The following is a 21,096-nucleotide window of genomic DNA, read 5'->3' as shown; positions in this document are numbered from 1 at the left end:
TGGAGTTGGTAACTGCTTCGTAAAGCATACCTAACAATATTATTCAAGCGACTAGACTTCGTGCCTGCTCAGATCTTGATCGTAATCAACTAGAGCTGCCGCAAAATGTCCCTGACTTGATTTCTGACCCAAAAAAATCGCTCGTGGATGGATAAACCATCTCACACAGGACAAGGAAAGTGCCATTAATGAGTTTGACCAGTCTGCCCATCTACTCTCTCAAGATGCTCATTGCGTAGCACGAGTTCAAAATTATTTTTTGTGATTTGAAATCGGACACGAGGAAACCTCTCTATCCACCCCTCAGCTCCTTTACCTTTTCTGTACAATCACGTACCCAAGGCTATTTCTTGATATCGCCGTGTTTGGCGGCAATTCCAAAGTATCCACTGCCAAGGGAATATCCACAGCGAGGAGGAATCACCAGATACCAGAATTTTGAAACCGTTGGCAATTTAGACATCTCCCAAATCACATAGGGTTATTCAGCAAAAGTTGGGCTTCTCATCACTCCCAACTCCAGATTCGGTTCACTGCATCGGCAAAACAGAAGCAACACAACAAAGTTTATGCAAGTATTCATGACATTCCCATAATCTTACAATCATTCCCCTCACCTCCAAATCAAAAGTCCGTCACTCGCCCATTATAACTCCAATCCCCCCTCTCCCCCGTACTCCCCCACCGCAGCGGCTCATTCTTCGGCCCTCCAATCTCGCCCGTCTTCGGATTCCTGTCGCCTTCAAACTCAGGTTTCGCTCCTCTTCTAATATCAGGATGTAATTCCTCTCCTTTCCCAGTAGCTGCTACTCTCGCATTGACTGCTTCTACTTCGATATCCGCCTTCTCTATGTTCGATGATGATGCTGGGGGTTGATTGATTTGAGGCCGAGGTCGAGATGATGAGGACGGTGTAGATTCTAAAGCAGGATTGGGTGTGACGATTGGCTTTGGTGTGCTAAATGCACCGGTTGAAGCTCGTTGCAGACGCTCGAATTCTTCTTGTTCCTTCGGAGGGAGACGAGGTGGTGCGGGGCCTGTTGAGAATGCTGTTCTTCTCGCAGAATAAGTAAAGAATCTGCGAGATGGAAGGAGGAACTTTGGCGGTAGAAGTCGCGCCATCATTCTTAAGGCGCTTAATGAGGCTTTTGTGAAACTCTGGGGGTAATGAGAGATTGTGAGGCTGTTAAGATGGTAGTGATGGTCGAAGTGGCGAGCAGCGACGTCGGGCGAAATGCAGCAAGGATGCTGGTTCTGCCGGGCGGCATTGCCCGATTTGGCTGGAGGGGCGACGGATAAACATCAAAAATATCACTGACTCACTCAACTACCTACACAACGTCCCACTCTCCCTTCTTCTTTCAATTAACACAAATCCCACCCCGAAACAACTTTCAATCATGGAGGGACTAAAGAAAGCCTTTGCGCAATGCAAAAAGGAGGGAAGAGTAAGTCTTTGAGAACTCAATGGCAAATGACAATACCAGAACGAAGCTGACGGTTTGCAGCCAGCTCTTGTAACTTACTTTACGGCTGGATATCCGACGCCTGAGGAGACTGTGGGCATTCTGCTGGGCATGGAAGCTGGTGGCTCAGGCATGAAAGCCAATTGATATCTGCTGAGGCATATCTGACTATTTGTAGATGTCATTGAGCTCGGTCTCCCATTTACGGACCCAATTGCAGACGGCCCTACGATTCAGAAGTCAAATACTGTTTGTGCCATATTTATCAATTGGCCATATGCTTAGTTGCTTACAATTTACACAGCAAGCCCTCAAAAACGGCGTCACGGTCTCATCCACGCTCGAAATGGTACGAGAGGCACGAAAGAAAGGATTGAAAGTTCCAGTCCTGTTCATGGGGTACTACAACCCGATTCTCAGCTATGGAGAAGAGAGGCTTTTGAAGGACTGCAAAGAGGCAGGTGTCAATGGCTTCATTGTCGTTGATCTACCTCCTGAGGAAGCAGTGACATTCCGGAATTTCTGTACCAAGGGAGGGTGAGTCATGCCAAAATATTTGGTCCAATGGTCAATTGCTAATTGAGGATTGCATAGCCTCTCATACGTTCCCCTAATTGCCCCTGCTACTTCCGAATCTCGAAGGAAGCTTCTCTGCAAGCTTGCCGACTCCTTCATATACGTCGTCTCGAGAATGGGTGTCACTGGTGCTACTGGAACACTGAATTCCGGACTCCCTGACCTTCTGAAGCGAGTCAAAGAATACTCAGGTGATAAACCAGTTGCTCTTGGCTTTGGAGTTAGCACAAGAGAGCATTTCTTAAGTGTTTCCAAAATTGCTGATGGTGTGGTTATTGGAAGTCAAATTATCACCACTTTGGCCGAGGCAGCTCCTGGTCAAGGAGCCAAAGCTGTTGAGGACTACTGTGCAAAGGTCGGTGGCCGAAGAGGTGCTCCCAATGGCGGCCTCACAGGAGAGGTTGGCATTGTTGAGAGTATGCATGAGGCTGCTCAGCCAGATGGAAAGAATGTTCATGTGGACAGGATCATTCGTGATCACGGATCAGAACCTGGCCTAGTCGACCAGATTGAAGCTCTCAACACAGACGGCCCAGTTGACCCAACTACTGTCCCGGCCCGTTTTGGAGAATTCGGTGGTCAATATGTTCCTGAGTCACTAATGGACTGTTTATCGGAGCTCGAGGAGGGCTTTAACAAGATCAAGGATGATCCTGCATTCTGGGAGGAGTATAGAACATATTACCCCTGGATGGGACGACCCGGCCAACTGCATCTTGCTGAGCGGTTGACCGAGCATGCTGGGGGAGCTAACATCTGGTTGAAGAGAGAAGATCTGAACCATACTGGAAGTCACAAGATCAACAACGCTCTGGGCCAAATTCTGCTTGCAAGAAGATTGGGGAAGACTGAGATAATTGCTGAGACAGGAGCTGGACAACATGGCGTAGCAACCGCAACTGTCTGCGCCAAGTTCGGCATGAAGTGCACAATCTACATGGGAGCTGTGAGTCATGAATTCCGCTTTCCATCTCTCGATACTAACAACCTTCTAGGAGGATGTAAGACGTCAAGCCCTCAACGTCTTCCGCATCAAACTCCTCGGCGCCCAAGTCATCGCCGTAGATGCTGGTTCCCGCACCCTCCGTGACGCTGTCAACGAAGCCTTGCGTGCCTGGGTTGTCAAGCTCGACACAACACACTACATCATCGGCTCAGCCATCGGCCCTCACCCCTTCCCAACAATCGTCCGAACTTTCCAATCTGTCATCGGTGACGAGACCCGTGCCCAGATGCTCGAGAAGCGCGGAAAACTCCCCGATGCGGTTGTAGCTTGCGTAGGAGGCGGTAGTAACGCAGTCGGCATGTTCTATCCCTTCTCCAAAGACCCCTCCGTCAAGCTCCTCGGCGTTGAAGCCGGCGGTGATGGCATTGATACTCAACGCCACAGTGCTACCCTTTCTGGCGGCACCAAAGGTGTGTTGCATGGTGTCCGCACCTACGTCCTCCAAGACAAGCACGGCCAAATCCAAGACACACACTCCGTATCCGCTGGGCTCGACTACCCTGGCGTCGGTCCCGAACTCTCCTCCTGGAAAGACAATGAGCGCGCAAAGTTCATTGCTGCTACCGATGCTGAAGCATTCATCGGCTTCAGACTTATCAGTCAGCTTGAAGGCATTATCCCTGCATTGGAGACTGCGCATGCGGTGTATGGTGCCTTGGAGCTAGCGAAGACGATGGAGAAGGGGCAGGATGTTGTGATTTGTTTGAGTGGACGTGGGGATAAGGATGTCCAGAGTGTGGCTGACGAGTTGCCCATTCTAGGACCGAAGATCGGTTGGGATTTGAGGTTTTAGCTCCTCCGACTGCTTTCTTGAGGTTGGTAGGGGGAGTCTTGACGCTTGGTGATGTTTATGTCACTTGAATTAGGGATAACTGGTAGAGAAATCAAAAGTTTCACGATGCCATGGACCTTAACCTTTTCTCTGAGTATCTCAGTCTACCTTGGCTTTTTTGCATATGATTTAGAGCAGGGATGGAGGAAGGGAAGCTTTTCACGTTTCTTCTTGTCTGCTGAGATACATTTAGCCCTTTTGACCGCGATGATCCATCCATCCGCTATCCCATATTCGCTTCATTCATTCAACCGCCATTCTTCCATATCCCTTCGTTTCATTCCTCCTCTCTTTGACCGCCTCAAAACTCATCAGCAACATCTCCTGAGTTTGAACCAGCTGTAGAGCAAGTGCCTGGAACGGGTGTAGGGGCACCAGGACAGGAACAGTGAAGGAATCGAGTGTTTGAGCTGGATGGCGGATTGAATGGTCCGTAGATTGAAGAGCGTGTACCGGATTTCGTCTGAAAGGCTTGCACTGGACGAGGTAGAGAAGGTTGATTGGTGGTAGCGGTGCGAGTGGCAAGGTTACCGGTACGAGTTTCCTCAGAATTGGACATGTTTGGCGTCATTCCAGAGGGCTCCAAGCCGTCACTCTGGCCTTGAGATTGTGTCTCAACCAAGGTATTGTCGCTTGTGCTTGTACTGCCCCGATTGTCCGATCCAGAGGTGCGGCCAAGTTCAGTGTCTTGACGGCTGACATTTTGATGACACGTGGAGTCACTGTTGCCATCGTCCATGTTGGAGTTTTTTGTCAAGCAAGATCCCATTGCGGTACCTGGAGAAGAATTCTTAGTTGATATTCAAAGGTGCAAAACGAGGTGTGCTTACACTTGAATTGACGTGATGTGGAGCAGCAATCTTTCTTTTGAGGGTTGCTGTGTTAAGAAGATCGAATTTGGAGGATTTATTTGTGCGGAGAAGATATTGGCACTGCCTGGTATCGAGACTCTGCCGATATCGCATTATCGCCGCTTTTACCCTTTATTTACCTTTCTGGATCCAAAGAAAGGGGGGAGGGGTGCCTTAATTTATCAGGCATAAACAAATTTTCTTTGATGTGCTTTCACCTTCCAGAGAAGTTTTTCCAACTCCTTCTGTATAATGTCACACTCGTAGGGTCCCAAAGGCAGATTTCATGATTTTGCATTTCGTTTTGGTGCCAGCCAATCCGTGAAGAGTCATAAAGCTCTCATATGAAGTTCTGATCAACAGAACCTCGCCTGATATTTGCCCTCCATCGTGAGAGTAACCTGTGGATGCTTCCACTTCTCCCGTCATTCTATTTCCACGCATCATATGAGTTTGTAAGCACCAGAGCTTCCATACCTTGTTCTGTTCAACATAAAACTGGTCTGAAACCCTGCCCCAGTCATAAAAGTGGCCTTTGGATGCTTCCACCACTCCCACAAGTTACATATTATGCTCCAAAACCAAGATTTCTCCAAAAATACCAATACTTTCATACGAAATTTCCCTTCAACGGCGCTGGGCCTCGAATTCTTCCTTCGTCATGAGTGCAAGTTTTGGATCCTCCCACCACTTCGACCATGTGCAACCTCGCGGACCTTGCGCAACTTCATCCTCAACTTCCATCGGATAGATCAGCAACTTCCCTTGGAGACACTCCACAAAAATGTCAATGTTCTCCTCAGAAATGCGTGTAGTTCCCGCAGCGAGCCTCATTTGTTGAGCAGCAGCAGTATCCACAACCTCAAAACCAACAAGAATGAACTCTTCCAGTTCTGCGAAGGGCGCCGTCAACATTGCCATTGTTCCGAGGATGTGAATGTCTCTGTTGATCCACACCAGATCTGCATTTTGCCAACGAGCAAGGTCGTAAGTATCCAAAGCCCCAGCCTTCACATTGTCGACAACGAGCGAGCGCACAACAACGTGTCATTCGAGACTATTTCCACGTCTGATTTGCCAAAATCGGGCGAATTGGTCAAGATGCCTGTGTTCAGAGAAGTAGAAGGTGTCCGCTGCAGGGTTGATGTAGAGATCGAAATGGCGGAACCATGTCTCGTGATTCTCTTCATCACCGCAGGAGCAGCCAGTTACGAAACTATAGGGCTTTCCTCCGTATATTTCCAAAGCGGCCTCTCGAGAGGTGCTACAGACGCTGAGGATAGGATGAGGTGAAAGGCCGGTCTTTGGACGAACATTGGGACCTTGTTGGTAGATGTCTCCGACGTCGAGGGTGATGATTTTTGGCTGCACCGTGAGCTTCCAAATCTTTCTCTGCAGCTCTGGCGGAAGTTTCGGGAAACAGATGAACGTGCTCAGAGATCTTGATTCGAGGGTCGAGGATGGCATGGCTGCTGCATTGAGACCAGGGGCTGGAGATGTAGTTTGACCCATCTCGAAGCCAAGGAAGCTCATTGGGTCTTCCATGAAGTTTGGAGATGAAAAGAGGCTGAGAACTTGGCCCATCTTGAAGTATGATGAGTTGCCGGTATTTGTTTGTTTGGTGTGGTTGTTTGGTGAAAACAAGTCAAGAAGATGAGGACCCTTGTCGTTGATTCAAAATGGTTGTTCTAGGTGGCCTGATTTATGGTTCGATGTGCAATAGAATAAGTGCGGGGTAAGTAAGTCAATTTGTCTCAACTATCTCGATTCTATTTATCGAACAGTGCGAGGCGATACCGTCGCTCCTCATCCCGAACCAGATAGGAACGATGACGTCCTCTTTTCCTATATCTCCCACGTCCCAGTGCAATTAACAAGAATGCTAGAGAATGTAAAACATTAGGAGGAGTAGTGTAATAAAATTCTCTCTGCAGTCACAAAGCAAATTCGCTTGCCCACAAGCTGAGTCGTTCCCGTCGCCGCCCCCCCTCTTTTCTCACACCTCCCCAGTTCTTTAACCAACTCTCATTCGTATACTATCCCTCAATTTCCTTCTCCTTTCACTTTCACTTCTCGTATGGTCTACTTCAATAACGTAACGCCTACGGTTAGAGAGGGATGACAAAGGCGTGACAGGGAGCTATAGTAACTAGCCAAATGTTATCAACAGCACAATATCACGAGGGACACCAGGGGAGATGTTTCAAATCACCAATAGAGTGATCCAAAAGTAGATTCAACAATTTAGTGCTTTTACTGAGAAGATACTCTGAGTATTGCGGTGTTATTCTGTGCAGAATATGGAGTGAACTCTTTCTATTACTGGTGATTGGGGAGAGCTAGCCAACCACTGTCCGCATTTGATGACTCTCAGAAAGTACATTTTTTTTCTAATCAAACCAGTGATTCACAAAAACCAAGTCTGAGTTAACCAGCCTTTGCATTTGAGTTGGAGGGTTTAAAATGAGCACCGCGGCTTTCCGAGCCAGTCCTCGCGCTCCCTCGGAAGCATCAAGAAACCTACCAGCTTTACGACAAAGTCATCATGGACTCGGCCTCTACCACAGAAAGTAACAATCAACTCAAGTCAAGAAGTCAACACGAACCTGCAGATGTTGAAGAATTGCACAGCTTCCCCAAGCTACCAGTAGAGCTCCAACGTGAGATCTGGAGACTCGCGGTTCCTCCACGAGTTATCCGTCTCCAGTTGAAGAATTACGGAGAAAGCAACTTGGTCGGATACAGAAGAAGGGGACGTATTTGGCAATGTCATATCGGGGTTGCGAACGCAGTTCTCTTTCGACTTTGACTTTGAGACAGACACCATTTCATTCACGGATTGGAAGCATTTCGAGCACTTCACAAGGCATTACGAGCTTTTCAGCAGTGGCGAACTCAGGCCCACGCGATCCTCAGCCGTCAAATCTATCACGCTTGAACACATCGGGATCCAGGAACTTGACATTAAAGACATCACCTATTACGCCGGAAAACCTTCCGATAGACGATGGCATACAAAGATCTGGGAGATCCTGGACTGGAGCTGGGGCGCTTACATCCCTTCCCTCTTCTACGAGTTCCCGGATCTCGAAGAACTGATCCTCATCGATTTCAAGGTTAAACCTGCAGGAAAATGGGCGGTGTATGATAGACCTCACTTGGATGACATGCCTAGGATCAGCAGAGAATGGGTGCCAGCGACTAAGGAGGATAGTGTCAGGATGTTTGTTGAGACGTTTGAGCACGCTTTGAAGTGGCAGGCTCCTGAGTCCGTACTGGGGAGATCAACACCTCCTGCTGTACAAGCTATGTCAAAATGGTGGCAGGATCCGAGAGTCACGCGTATGGCAAGGGGAGAGTTCCAGCGTCGCTTTTACTGAACATAAATGAACGTATTGAAGGCTCTTGAGATCTCTCAGCAAAGAACGGCAGTGGTACTGAATAGAGGACAAACTGGTCGGACACTATCAGCTAGTAGATAGAAATCTAAGACCATGGAATTCAAGCATCTCAAAACTCAATTCTTTCTTTTTTTCAAGCAAATCGAATGTGAGACTCGGGAAACTCGTCGAATATGGGGTTAGTCATACTTGCGCGGTCGAATAGTTCGTTGATGGCGACGGAGCAAAGGGGTGTAGTGCTTCTATCGGGAAGCTAAGGCCGGGGGCGGAGTGTAGGGCTAGGCACTATCTCGAATTCATTAGCCATGTGAATCAACGACTCTTAGTTTGCAAAGAGAAAGCTATCTTGTGTGGGGCACAGTGGGGTCGAAGTATATCCGGCAAAAGAAGGTCGAGGGGTGGTGCACTGGTGTTCCTGTTCTGGGATATGATACGATGGCCGGTCCTGTACGTTCTCAAAGCAACGGCGCGAGAATCTCTGCAGGCGGAGAGCATGGGGATGGCGGGTGATGTAATCTTGAATGAGGGAGGCTCTGCCGAGCTTCGATGTGGAGTGTAAATAAACCGGAACAACTGTAGGCTCCTATACACGTAGTTGAAGGTCCGCTAGTAGTTGAGAGAACAGGAGGAAATGAGGTAATTTATTGTCCATTTGAGCTTGGTATCCTCGGCTTCAGATTGAAATAAGTGGAAACTAGGCGTTGGTGTCGATAGAGAGAGGGTGATAGAAGCCGTTTCAGGAAAAGACTCCGCGAGGATATTTGTACGCTGTCCACAGTGTGAATTGAATCATCCGGCACACAGAACGAGGATCTAAAAGGTTGTCCAGAAAGTGGACATGGGTGCGCTGAACAGTCACGCTCAACACTTGCGGGATAGAGAAGAGACTTTCTGTTGCACTGGCTTATACATACAGTTATGCTGCGCTTCTGACCGCAGGCTAAACACCAATCCCCCCAAGTTGCTGACAAACGCTCAACCGCTATGCCCCAGGCCACCCTTAATTCCTTATGCATTGCCTGTGCCCTTTTGTTGTCGGCCTGCATTCCAGAAGAACAAGCCCCGATGTCGGTGTCTTCGGGGATGAGGGCTTTCCTGCCATCCATAATTGTGCTTGAGGATTGTTAGCAGAGAAACTTCTCCAGAGAGGGATACGCTTCCAGGAAATAAGGTTTCGGCACTCTGCCCTTCTGCAGCAGTGAAATTTCAATTGACGACTGGAGGAACGACTGCAAGCTTTCAAATCCGAACCCGAAGTTCTAAAGGGAGCTTCGGCAAACCATGGAAAGTCGATGGAGTCGCCAACTCCTCTGGGTTGTCTAGCACGCCGGGAGGTCTGTTGGAAGGTGTGGTTGGTGTTTGGCAGACGGATTGTGGAAGAATTGGGTTGGGATGATCTGGAATTGTCTAAAGAGTGACATGGTAGATTAAGCAACTTGTTTTTGGCTGCGGCTAATAACAGGCTCGGGGCGCATTAACCTACGTACCGACGCCAACGATTTACTACCCTGTCCTACTTCTACCTAGACATGGAATGCCATAATGTTTAAGGAGTACAAGCCTACATTCTAGTCAGTAAAGATCTAAAACTAAGGAGATAATGCTTGTAAGCTAAGCACCTGAATATGAATAGTAACACAAAGCATATTGATGCAAGTTGTTCACAAAATGGACAAGAAATATTGGCTGTCACAAGAAAACCCTTGCAAAACGCATAAACATGTGTAGCAATTAACATGTGGGCAATCCTGGGGTCATTCTAGTCGATTGTTATTTTAGTGTTAGTAGGACTGCACAGTAGAATGTTAAACAGCTGGACGTCAAAGCTTGTTCTCCTTGAGCCCTTGCATTATATCAGGTATAGCTGAAAACAATCTGCACTTCAGGAATAGCTAAGGGCAATGTCGACTAATCCCTTGTCATAGGTCCAACAACGTGCTCAGAAATATTCTGGCCATGCTTCAATGTCAAGGGAACCGGTTCCAAAAGTCTACAGCTGTCATGAGTGTAGTGGTAGGAATGCTCCCATCTTCATCCTTGAGGAACTCTCGTCGTTTCAGAGCATATGGATCCTGGAGACCCGAGTAAGACATTCTCATTTTTGTCAAATACTCATCCGAGAGAAGAGCATTCTCGAAATCCGACCGCCGCGGCTCAGTGGTCAGTAAGAAGATTTCTCGCAGATTGCCAAAACGCGTCGCTGCATTGATCACCCCAGTGTGTATGGCCATCACGAAAAGAAGGCGACTAATAACATGCAGTGAAGCCGCTGTTTCCTCAAATGGCAAGCCGATAGCAAGGACCTTGACCATCGTCACTTCGCTGGTGATGGATCCCTTGCTTCTTTCGAAGAACATGCTCAGGACCTTTTCATTCTGCATGAGCAAGATATCCGAGGAAAAGTCGAAATAAATTGGACGGCGAAGATGAGGCTCGAAGGATAATCGGTACCGTTTGCAGGCAATGGCTCGAGATTCTTGGCAAATGCGAAGTAGCAGAGGGTTCTCTATCATGTCCACAAAGCACTGTCCCTTTGCCCTGGGCGACCCCATGATGTGTATAACTCGCGGACCAGGGAGAAGATATGTCCATATTTCACGTTGGATTTCGAGTAGGAGATCGGGAAACTCCGTAAAGGTTTCGGGCATTGAATCGAGCGGAGGAGAGTTTGGCCATTTGGTTGCAAGGTGTGCCATGTTGGATTGATCACATAAATCAAGTGAGCAAAAGCAGAGGCGTGGAGGTTGGCAGGTACACTTAGAAGACAAGACAAGACGATAGTCACAAGTATGGAAGAGTTGGCTCAAGTGTTGTGATTCCGAAGGAGAAACGTAGAGGGGGAAAGGATTGAGACGAGGTCGAAATAGAAGTTAGGCTGAAGTCTTGGCATAGAAACTAGACTCAATTCGGCTGGATTTTGCAGAACTTCAACCTCTCTGATCCAAGTCCCAGGAAACTTCTCCGCCACGAAACGCATTGCCCGAAAAAGGCAGAGAACATCAAAGATTCCGAGGACCGTCAGCTGAAGTCCTAATCCTGCAGTTGAGACAATGCTTCCTCTCTTTGATGAACGATTCCTCTTCTACCCCTGTGGCCCAACTTCTAATTCTGCCTCTGATAAACAAGGATCAAAAACACATGGCTCCCCGTATGCGTTGAAGTATCAAGAGCATCTTTGTCTTCCGGCAAGTGTCTACTGTAAGTAAATTAGCTACGGGGTATTCTTGCCTTTCTGTGACAAGCCTTACCCCAATTGTGACCAGTCTCACAGCAAACATTCAACTGCCATAATTTTTCCCTTGCCAAATCATTTCTTCGTCCAATGTAAGCATCTTAGCTACAGCTTCCGACTGGAATTCTGCAGAGGCTGTTTTGCTTCTTGTGGACGGCGCACCCTGCACAAACCGATATTCTTGGATTTTGCCGTCGTTGATTCATTATCGTCTTGTGTCAAATTGTTTTCTCTTGTGTCCTGCTTGATGCAGTCTTGTTCTTGCTCCTCCTTTATGCTTTTCTCAACAGCTGCTGAAGCAAGTTGTCCTGTGATTACAAGTCAGTATTCTCGCAGATAATAAGATAGACTCCGCCTGGTTAAACATACTGGCAGTCTTCAGCCTGAGCTGTTTCCTGATAGCAAAGCAGATGTAGCACTTTTCTTGGCGCCAAGGGTGACCGTCGACAGCAGTCGGAATCGTTGCCACGGCTCCTTTCCCCCTTTCTTGTCTCGACGGTGCTAAAGTGACGCATTTATGGGGTCGAGAAACTGAGGGATCTTGTAGTGCAGTGCGTCCAATCATTTTTTCGTATGTTGAGAATAGTTCTTGATGGAAAGAGAGGGGTTGAATGGAGTTTTCGGATTTTTAATCTAGGTAGGGTTTTGTTTGAGCACGGAATGAATTACTGTGACAAAGCCGACGCTACGGAATAATTTATTCCTATCACAAGCCGATAAGACACCGCTCAATACAGACTCTCTAATTTGTCAATCCTCTCTATCCAGGTTGGCCCTAGCCAGTTTGAAGGCCATAATCCGAATGCGAATGTCAGGATCATGGAGGTTACACCATTTTCCAGCCACCAAGCTAAGATCCCACAACGTCCCTCAAATCGCACATCTCTAGGAGAAGCCTCAAGCTGAAATTATGTTCAATTAGTTTAGAACAATCAGAAGTTAGACTAGTCCCTGTGCTCCAACCAGAAGCCCTTCGAGGGTGGCGGGGACCGGGGTCGAGTTTTTTAAGACACTTTCCCAATGTCCTCAAAGCCGTAAGTTCAATCGATGAGCAACTATAACTCGCAGATAAACAAGCTGATGAAGATCTAGGCTGAAGAAAAATTTCCGCGACCGGTTACCAGACCGCAACTCTACTCTCTCAAACGCTTCTCCACTCAATCATTGCTGAACAACCTTCGAATGCCATTCCGAGTTTCCTCTGACATGTTACTTCGGCCCCTGCTCTTCCAGCACTATTACCCAAATTACAACACTCGATCTTACAAGAGAGACGAGAAACACAATATGGCGATTCCTGAAGCGATTTTTGAGGCCCGACAACTGCCTTTCCACCATCGATCAGTGCCTGCCAACCAACCACGTAATTTTCATGCAACGGTATTACGCCGCTGGAGAGATGTTCAGGAGGATTACGAAGCAGTCATCGCCAAGGCTACCGGTCGAGCTCATCGCTAGGGACAAGGGAATGAGTTTAATTTGTACCACTTCCCCACTGTAAACACAGCCAACGTGGATTACTGCCAGGCGAGAAAAAACATCATCATCACCCGCGATGCTGATAACCCTTCTCGAAGCGATGCCACAACCTTAAGAACGACACTGAATGAAGGCCCGAACTGGACACCGACTTTGCGAAGTTGATGCGTTTCGACGGCCAAAATGATTGCATCACCGAGCTGGTCAGGCTCTCATTCCCGAAGATGCCGATAATGTCACTACGGGCTTTGCTTGCGATGGCTTCTCCACGCTCAACAATTTTCCAATAGCATTGGAAGACAAAGGCGAACCAGGAGATACTTTCGATGGGATCAAAGCATATTTAGAGACATATCATCCAAAGATCGTTATCTTTGAGAATACCATGAACGCGCTCTGGATGGCTGAGAAGGTTGCGAACTAGAGGGGCAAAGAAGATGAAAAGAACATTCGTGGGCACATGGAGCAGGCCGGATTCTACAGCAAGATGGATATGAAAATCCACTACTTTCTACACACTAGAAATAACGGTTAGGCCATTGGTATCCGGCGACACTGCCTCCCAGAGGGTGCACTATGGATTGCCCTAGAAGGATAATGTCCACCTATGATCCCAGTTACGTATCATGACATGGATATGGGTATGAAGGTGATGGTGAAGACTTCGCTGCTTCTAGGTATGGCTTCGGCTGAAGGGCGATGCCAAGACCAAGCCTTCGTTGGAGTGTCTGGCCAAAATTGGCTGGGCCTCTGCCACATCAGGTCTCTGACGACCTCTCTATTTTCCTTGCGCTTGGTGCTCATGGCTTTGGCCGAGTTCACCTGGGGATCAATTGCTTGGCTTAGGGACTGGATACGAACCTGCATCTTACACCTCGGAGCTCGTTTCTTCTTTGCTGCGATGCTTGCTTGGATCGTGTTGGATTGGCTATTTGGGCACCCTTCCCCATCTTTCTCCCAACCGGCCTGCACAGTGGGTCAAAAACAAGCGAGGTTCTCCTCGCCCCGCCCCCCCTCAAACATTAACATCGACTTTCAATCCAACTCAATCCATCCACACACACACACATACTGTAGTAAGATCAACCAGGACAACACAATGGATAACGCTTCTAAGAAGTCGAAGCTCACAACTGCGGATATCGAAACCCTCGTTGCCGTTGCCCAAAATGACTTGCCGGACGAGCAAATGGAAGGTATCTTCAACAACGCACATGACGGCGAAGAAGACCCAACCAACCGAGGTCTCTTCAAAGTCATCACCACTGCGCGACTTCTCAAGATGAGGGGCGTTGATATGGACACCATTGAACGCCTCCACAGACACCGTGGTTCTATTTCCACCACCATCCATAAAGAGAAGCATGAAGCCCTGTAGCACCCCCTCGGTCTATTACGACAAGCTAGCGAAAACCTTGGATTTGTGGAAGGATTCTATAGTCTAATGCTGGACCAGCCTCAAGAAGGAGCTAGCTGGCATGAACCCCCTCGTTCGGACTAAGCGGCGGTATCCGAATCCCAGCTAATGGCCCCAAACGATATTCATAACTAGGGCAGTTGGTTCGTCGGAAACAATACCAATGGCCCTCGTTTCGAGCTTCTTCATTTTCTCCCAAGGCTTTAAGCGGGGACGGCATACAGCGGTTTTCAAAGATATAATTTCGAAGATTCCGGGTGGAAGGTCCCCAATCAATGTCTTCTGTCCCTGAAGCGAACATCCGTCATGTCCGATGACTTGTGCAGCGCTTCCACAGCGTGAACACAAAGCCGGTCCACGTCCTGGTTGAAATATACAGTGTACTGGCATTTTCTTTTCGAGAAATGAGGACGTGAGTTCGTAGACATGCCGAGATTCCTCTCGAGATAAGGCATTGAGTGGGTTTTCCACCATTCAGTTAGAGTATCTGAATGGCAGGGAGGTCGAGGGGTGTTACCTATGTTTTGTGGTATTGTTCAAGCAGGAAAAATAAAGAAATTTTATAATTGTATTAGTAGAGGAGAGTGGTGATTCAAGGGAGCTAGAATCCGTCGGTTTCTTCCCCAAGTCTGAGCCTGCCGGGTTTCTCGAGTGGATGGACGGCACCCCAAACTTCTGTACTGAACATTTGAGAAATATTGAAAGGCTCCTTAAAAGAGAGTTTTACAATAATGGGTAAGTGGTTAATCAGCCTAACTATGTAAGTAACGCACGATAAGATATGACTGAGAGGAAGAAACCTGTAGAATGCAAGCTCCTTCATAGAACGTTGGCCTCAAGCATAAAAGCGACCTCTTCCCTTCAGTAATGCTCGCCATCCAACACACCTTCACAACAGAAAGACAAACCAAAACCTCCAAACAGATACAGCTAAGATACCTCACTTAAACTGCCTACAAATAATCACAGCTACGTTATCAAGACCACAGAAACAATGTGCAGCTACCTTACAGTATGGTGTGCCCAGTGTACATCACCAACTGGAATCAGAATCTACCGATCGTGCCACGCTGTCTCGGAAGGACGGCGTTGCACTGGACTGACCCAAGCAGGCGAGACACGTGGCAGAGAACTCTGCGGAGACTGCGCGGCCCGCCGTTGAGCCAAGGTAGTTGAGGTTCGTTGGGTGGAATGACGCATATGAGGTGATGAAGTAGGCGATACAGGTGGCGGGAAGATATTGTTGCCTGACGTTTCCGTTGCTTTGTGTGGTTTAGCATGGCTCCTTTGGAGGAGGGAAACTTGATCCAACCAAATGTTTCCGGAATGTTGAGCAAGCAGACATATATGCCACAAATGGGAACCTCACTCCTCCATGTTTTTTTTGCATTATGCCCTAGCAGTAGTGAATAACGAAGAGCCGTTATGCCTCTAGCTCTTAGGTGCCACCTCCCTTATTTCAGTTAGAACACTTCAAAAAGTCAAAATAAGTACTTTATATAATTCGAAGGGGAGTCAAATAAATAGAATTAGAATATAGGAATACTGGTTTTATTAGATTCTTATAAATATGATTTTTATGGAAATGTTGATATCTTGAAGCGTTTTGATCAATATAAGCGAGAACAAATCACATATGGTTTAGCCCTGTGTGAATTAGGAGGGGTATATCATTGGCATTCCTACAAAAATGTCCCAACATGCTGCAGAACAACCTACCCCCGGGTATGACCATCGTTCCTTCCCTCAGTCGGTGATTTCTTCGAGGTCTTCTTCCCGTAAAAACACCACACTTGGTATCATCCATTCTCTCTTCTCCCTCTCAGTCATCTCATCCAAAACCAATCTTCGGTGTAGTGCCAACAACATTTTCATCTCCTCCACAGGAAAGCCGTTGATGGGACCATTCATAGTGGGCGAGACCATGTAAAGATCTTTCACCCGATGCCAAGTCTTTATTACATCCATCGCACAGGCGAGAGAGTTGTGTGGCGTGGTTGTTAGATGCATGTGAGGAATGGCGACAGCTCGGATGAGAGGGAATTCAACGATATTGGCGTGCGTAGCAGTAGCAACTTGGTAGAATGCGGCAAGTGCTCGGTGGTTGTAGAAAGGGAGGATATCGACATCTGGGTCCACGAAGACCGGAGAAAATAGCACATTTTGAAACATTGGATGGTAGTGCCGGAGCGCAACGTTGCGAGACTTCGTGTCAACCCGGAGGATAATAGGAGGTTCGGCAAGAGCTTGGATGGTATTGCGCAACAGATGTATGTTTGGCGTGGCTTGTGACATCGAGAAAGATGCCATTGCGCCAGGAAGCCTTTGGACAATAGTGATTAGTCGAAAACCAGGGAGAGCTTGCTTCCATATCTCATCCTGCAGCTCCCTTGGGAGCTTAGGGAATTTTTCGAATGTGACCAAGGGAGCTGGGACAATGGTGGTGGTGGTGGTGGTGGAGTGGGTGGCCTCGGAAGCCTCGGTAGCAGAGTTGTTCGATGCCATTGTGCTTGTAGCAGTTGCACAATGCTGGAGCACGTTGCGAGACTGTGGTGGGGGGAGTCAAGAAGTCTGTTTTCTGAACTTATAAATTGTTTACTATGCGGTGGGCCCAATCACGTGGATCGGCCCCCCCTTTTCCCAGCCAGCCACCAACCTCCATACTCTATAGCTCCATAATGTTCCCAAAATTATAATAAACACACACACACCAGTGATTTGGATGTTTTTGGAGGATCTTGTACGTTCCTTGGCCATTGAAAATCCATTCTTTCTCTGGAAATAATGTCAGCTGAGGCCTAGAAACAGGACGGACACTTCAAATAATGTCCTCGAACAACATATAGAATGGATTTGTAGGACCCTCAACCTCTATGAACTGGTATAGTATCCAAATTAAATGACATTTTAAATGTCTTGTTAGCAAAGAGAAAAGCTTTTGGCAGAATCTAGTGACAATACCGCCTGCTAAACACTGCAATAGAAAATTGTCCCTATAAGGTTTGGGGATCTGCAAACCATTCACTAGCATCCAAACTACTCAGTCTTTATATGCTGGGAGTTTAAGGAAATATATATCTGGACTTGGACTTCAAGATTCCTGGGCACTCTGGTCTTTTAGCAGAGGAAAGCTTGGGGCAAAGAGGACAAAGACTTCAGCAAATTGACTTCCACTTTTTTGCATTGCTAAATCTCGATACTAGCAATATCCTTCCAAGTTCTCGAATAACCTGATAAAGTGATGGAATGCCTTGCCTATGGAGCTTCCGAAAGGAGGTATGGGGGCGAGAAGGCTGCTCGCAGAAATTCTCCTGCAGTAATGACCTGCGAGAAATATGGTTGTTTAAACGTTGAAGTTGACTTGGAGAGGTTGAGGTCAGACGAGATGCTCGGGCTATAAGGCGCGAAGGATCTGCAGCGAAGGTTGTCAACATGGTGTGCTGCAGCACTAGTGCTGCGAACACTTGACAGCTAGGAAGCGATTAAGGTATAGCTAGTGGATATATCTGCTTAATTGCCAAATATATGCAAGTCAGAAGCTGCTGGACCCATTTTGAGCGATGCATCAAGGTGGACTTGTGATGGAAGCGGCAGGAGCATTCAAGGGGTCAGTCACATGAAGCATCTCGAAAAATCGGGAGGGAGGCAGAGTTCAGAGTATCCTCGTTATTGCTCTCCTCACACCAATGACAACAGAGTCGGGACTATGGATCTCAGAAACAGCTCTCAGTCTTACGAGTCGATCCGCCAACTCTCAACCCATTCTCCCATAAGTCCTTGTTTGACCCTTTTGCGGAAGGATCTTCGAGACATGGAACGATATTATCGTCTTATGCCTTTTGAGTTCTCACGTCTTTCATGTAGGAGACGTCGGCGCTCAGGTGATACTTCAGTACTTCCGTCTCATCGCCCTCAATCAGCTGATAATCGGTCTCTCCAACAACAGCCGAGTCACCGCAATCATGCCATCGAAGGGGAAATGGGGGCAGGTTATGAAATGTGGGAGGAGGTAGAGATTTTGGGTGTTGGGAAAGCACTGGATGATTTGGATGTGTCCTTGGAATCCTCCAGCGGATGGAGCAACCCGAGTGCATGAGATTGGTGGTTAGCCTTCGTAGCGTTCCTAAAGGGGTTCAGGGCGGGGGAGCGAATCGCAGCTCGTTGGTCGATATGATATGCTTGACTTGCTGGAGCATTTTCTTTGAAGTATCAAGCGACCCATAAGTTCAAGAGGAAGAGGTATCGGAAGTGAAGTTGAAGGCAATGCGTGGCCAATACGCGACTCGAAGATCAGCTTGTATGATCGCTTGGCTTATTTCGTGACTCGAAGCTGACAGCAAAGGTGGAATGGAGCTGCGGAGGCTTAGCTTTGTCAAAGAACCTGATAATCTTGAAGTCAGTGAGGGAGAAGATCAAAGGAAAAGTATGGAGCGTAAGCCCCTCGTGTTCTTTCTGCTGCACACAAGTCGAAGAGAGCTTAGAACAAAACCGTAGGCAGACCATTGAAAGACATGATCTTTGGCACTTGGTAGTAGGAAGAAAGTGTTGACATACCAATCGTGATACTCCTCAACCACAATGATCCTGGGGTTGCTGTTGGCCGCCTTCTAGATCTTGATTCTGATATCGACTGACAGCTCGGGGGAGAGAGTAAACATTTCCGAGGATACCGCTGTAGCGGCAGTTGAGACCATTCTAGTCATTCTCATTGTAGTCATTCCTATATATGTGGTATCCGTGCGTAAGCCCCTTACGAATTTTCGAGGAGCTTCTGCAGTGGTTTTCGCAATAGGAGCCTCTTCAGAATCCGCAGCTCGTGGAGGGCGGCGGGAAGATTTCCTCAGGAATCGGAACTGGAAGAAGCCAAGGAAGTTGAGCCACCCAAACATAGAGATCACGGCCACTTTGGCGGAATCAAAGACAACCTAAGAGGTGCTGTAGTTTAGTGTTGAAAAGCATGGATTGTGGGTGGAACAGGAGGTGATGCCAAAGAGTCGCGTCCCTGTTAAATATTACGGCCGAATTTCTCTCCCCACAGATCGAAAGAGGGAGAACCGTGCAATTATTTGTTTAGTGAATAGTTCTCTAGCACAAGTACTCTTATTTCAGTCTTTGGATAGGTATTGCCGGTAGCAACTGTGGAATATTGAGAGCTAAGGTTTAGCACAATGAGCAAGCAGCTATAGAATTTCAAGTCTAATTAAAAGGGATCCCTGATTTTATTGAGGATCTATGCTAGAAACTGCTGCTGCTTGGGTCACGAACAGCGGATCCCCGTTCTCCTAGTACCTCTTAATATTATGACGTTGGACGCTCCAGTTGAATAGAGAACAGTCAATGCGAAGCTCTCTCAAAGCTCTGGAAGACGAAAGGAAAATGTGAATGTGTGTTTTTGACCATCTTAGCCTTCATGATTGCCAGAGTTATCCTCATTGCCATTATCGTCCGCTTCTCCAACACTCTCGTTGTCACTATACACGTCTTCGCCGACTTCTTCTCCGCCTTCATAGTAGCTCAGAGGTCTTTCGACGAAACGGTCGGAGCGGCGAGTGGTTGACAGGACAATATTTGGAGCCTTTGCCTTCTTGCATCGAGGGGGGTGGTCGATCTTCTTCTACTTAAGCATTAACACATTATTGCTCAAATAGAGGGCAAAAGACTTACAATCATTCTCTTCAACTGATATTTGGTAAGACAATGAAGTTCAGGCTTGTAATCATCTTTGTCGTCACCCGAAAGCGCTTCCACTGCTTGTTTAAGTCGACTGAAGTTCCGGTTTGGGAACTTCTGGCGACTGTTCGGCTTGTGAAGAACTATAAGCTCAGGCTTTCCAAATGCCACCATGATCGGTTTCAAATAACTCTGATGGTTTGCATCCCAATCAGACGGAAACTGCAAGCGGCGAATATGGGGGAATGGGGCATTGAATTCCTCATCAATGTGGTACATAAAGCCAAAATCGTCGATACTCCAGAGACCAAGGGCATCCATTGTCTCGGTGTCTCGGAGCTGCAGGATGTCTCGAGAAGGATTGAACCAGACAGGCCTGTCACTGAACTTGACTTCAAAAATCTTCTTGTAGAATTTCTGGGCTACACCCCGAGACTCTTGGCAGGTCTGCAAGATGGCCGGAACGGTATAAGACGCACTATATACCTTAACCCTCTCCCATTTATCCTCAGAGAGCTTTCGGTCAAAATCTTGGAGCGATATATCAACCATGTTGGCTTCAGGAAGCGCAAAACCCCAAATCATCTCTCGGAGTTCTGGCGCAAGCTTCTTGAATACGGGAAACGAGGTCAATTTCTTTGGCTTCATAGATTTTTTGGACTTCGCCATTTCGAATTTGTTTTCGGAGATGGAGAGCAGGTCTGCGAGGATGGTAAGTCAATATACCAACTTCCAGTATTTTTGTGGAGCTTTGAGAAGAAAAAGCTGATGGGATAGGGCAAGTGCAACAAAAGTAGCTCCCAAACGAGAGAAGGACATCTTGAGCAGTTCTTATTCTTCCCTTCAGAGAACAATCAAATATTGTTCTCTTTCTGGTAGCTGATGAGAACTGGGAAGTGAAGGGGACATCGTGAACGAAAGCGAAACGGCGAACGAGTACTTACAAACAAGTGTTCAGACAGGAAAAGCGCGTCTAGGCAGATCTAATGCGCATGGATAGGCTGTCTTGTACTGCACCTGTACGCCTTGTTGGCAGTAGCTGACGCGGTGAGTTGCAAGAGGAGGTTGTTGTTTGCAAGAAGGAATCTAGACACAAGAACCTCCTTGCGCGATTGTTGAAAAGATCGGCCCCCAAATTCACATAATCCTATTTTTGCTCTCGCCGA

At 47.4% G+C, this 21,096-nt stretch overlaps 8 protein-coding genes across 8 annotated transcripts; 3 read left to right on the top strand and 5 right to left on the bottom strand.

Moving 5' to 3' along the window:
• Window positions 1-395: 395 nt before the first annotated feature.
• K444DRAFT_619012 (DUF1674-domain-containing protein) lies at window positions 396-1,189 on the bottom strand. Its single transcript, XM_024881434.1, has one exon. It carries the CDS (start codon window positions 1,120-1,122, stop codon window positions 625-627), a length of 498 nt encoding a protein of 165 aa, XP_024730369.1. The 5' UTR covers window positions 1,123-1,189; the 3' UTR covers window positions 396-624.
• A 147-nt stretch (window positions 1,190-1,336) lies between these two features.
• Window positions 1,337-4,031, top strand: K444DRAFT_599282 (tryptophan synthase-like protein). Its single transcript, XM_024878563.1, has 6 exons — window positions 1,337-1,448; window positions 1,509-1,596; window positions 1,645-1,715; window positions 1,771-2,003; window positions 2,061-2,988; window positions 3,038-4,031. The coding sequence occupies exons 1-6, from the start codon at window positions 1,401-1,403 to the stop codon at window positions 3,839-3,841; spliced, it is 2,172 nt and encodes a 723-aa protein (XP_024730368.1). The 5' UTR covers window positions 1,337-1,400; the 3' UTR covers window positions 3,842-4,031.
• A 3,245-nt stretch (window positions 4,032-7,276) lies between these two features.
• On the top strand, window positions 7,277-8,111 carry K444DRAFT_635265 (uncharacterized protein; the record flags this gene model as incomplete). Its single annotated transcript, XM_024883838.1, has 2 exons — window positions 7,277-7,391; window positions 7,477-8,111. 2 exons carry the CDS (start codon window positions 7,277-7,279, stop codon window positions 8,109-8,111), a joined length of 750 nt encoding a protein of 249 aa, XP_024730367.1.
• A 1,988-nt stretch (window positions 8,112-10,099) lies between these two features.
• On the bottom strand, window positions 10,100-10,828 carry K444DRAFT_668070 (uncharacterized protein; the record flags this gene model as incomplete). Its single annotated transcript, XM_024887367.1, has 1 exon — window positions 10,100-10,828. One exon carries the CDS (start codon window positions 10,826-10,828, stop codon window positions 10,100-10,102), a length of 729 nt encoding a protein of 242 aa, XP_024730366.1.
• Window positions 10,829-11,433: 605 nt separating this feature from the next.
• Window positions 11,434-11,929, bottom strand: K444DRAFT_700577 (uncharacterized protein; the record flags this gene model as incomplete). The annotated part of the gene is made up of 2 exons (XM_024888015.1): window positions 11,434-11,672; window positions 11,734-11,929. 2 exons carry the CDS (start codon window positions 11,927-11,929, stop codon window positions 11,470-11,472), a joined length of 399 nt encoding a protein of 132 aa, XP_024730365.1. The 3' UTR covers window positions 11,434-11,469.
• A 1,207-nt stretch (window positions 11,930-13,136) lies between these two features.
• K444DRAFT_147954 (uncharacterized protein) lies at window positions 13,137-14,293 on the top strand. Its single transcript, XM_024870580.1, has one exon. It carries the CDS (start codon window positions 13,451-13,453, stop codon window positions 14,219-14,221), a length of 771 nt encoding a protein of 256 aa, XP_024730364.1. The 5' UTR covers window positions 13,137-13,450; the 3' UTR covers window positions 14,222-14,293.
• A 1,688-nt stretch (window positions 14,294-15,981) lies between these two features.
• Window positions 15,982-16,765, bottom strand: K444DRAFT_700575 (uncharacterized protein; the record flags this gene model as incomplete). Its single annotated transcript, XM_024888014.1, has 1 exon — window positions 15,982-16,765. The coding sequence occupies one exon, from the start codon at window positions 16,763-16,765 to the stop codon at window positions 16,007-16,009; it is 759 nt and encodes a 252-aa protein (XP_024730363.1). The 3' UTR covers window positions 15,982-16,006.
• Window positions 16,766-19,661: 2,896 nt separating this feature from the next.
• On the bottom strand, window positions 19,662-20,599 carry K444DRAFT_635261 (uncharacterized protein; the record flags this gene model as incomplete). Its single annotated transcript, XM_024883837.1, has 2 exons — window positions 19,662-19,874; window positions 19,925-20,599. 2 exons carry the CDS (start codon window positions 20,597-20,599, stop codon window positions 19,662-19,664), a joined length of 888 nt encoding a protein of 295 aa, XP_024730362.1.
• Window positions 20,600-21,096: the final 497 nt, after the last annotated feature.

This window comes from Hyaloscypha bicolor (assembly GCF_002865645.1).
Source record: "Hyaloscypha bicolor E unplaced genomic scaffold K444scaffold_142, whole genome shotgun sequence".
Taxonomy (NCBI): Eukaryota; Fungi; Ascomycota; class Leotiomycetes; order Helotiales; family Hyaloscyphaceae; genus Hyaloscypha; species Hyaloscypha bicolor.
The sequence above is the reverse complement of the archived record's forward strand: the minus strand, read 5'-3'. Positions and strand labels throughout refer to the sequence as shown.

Excerpts from the sequence above, each read along its gene's own strand:
- K444DRAFT_619012 (XM_024881434.1), bottom strand. The coding sequence starts at position 1,122 with ATGGCGCGACTTCTACCGCCAAAGTTCCTCCTTCCATCTCGCAGATTC.
- K444DRAFT_599282 (XM_024878563.1), top strand. The coding sequence starts at position 1,401 with ATGGAGGGACTAAAGAAAGCCTTTGCGCAATGCAAAAAGGAGGGAAGA. Across the intron at positions 1,597-1,644 it reads CATGGAAGCTGGTGGCTCAG|ATGTCATTGAGCTCGGTCTC; the intron begins GCATGAAAGCCA and ends GACTATTTGTAG. Across the intron at positions 1,716-1,770 it reads CGATTCAGAAGTCAAATACT|CAAGCCCTCAAAAACGGCGT; the intron begins GTTTGTGCCATA and ends CAATTTACACAG.
- K444DRAFT_147954 (XM_024870580.1), top strand. The coding sequence starts at position 13,451 with ATGATCCCAGTTACGTATCATGACATGGATATGGGTATGAAGGTGATG.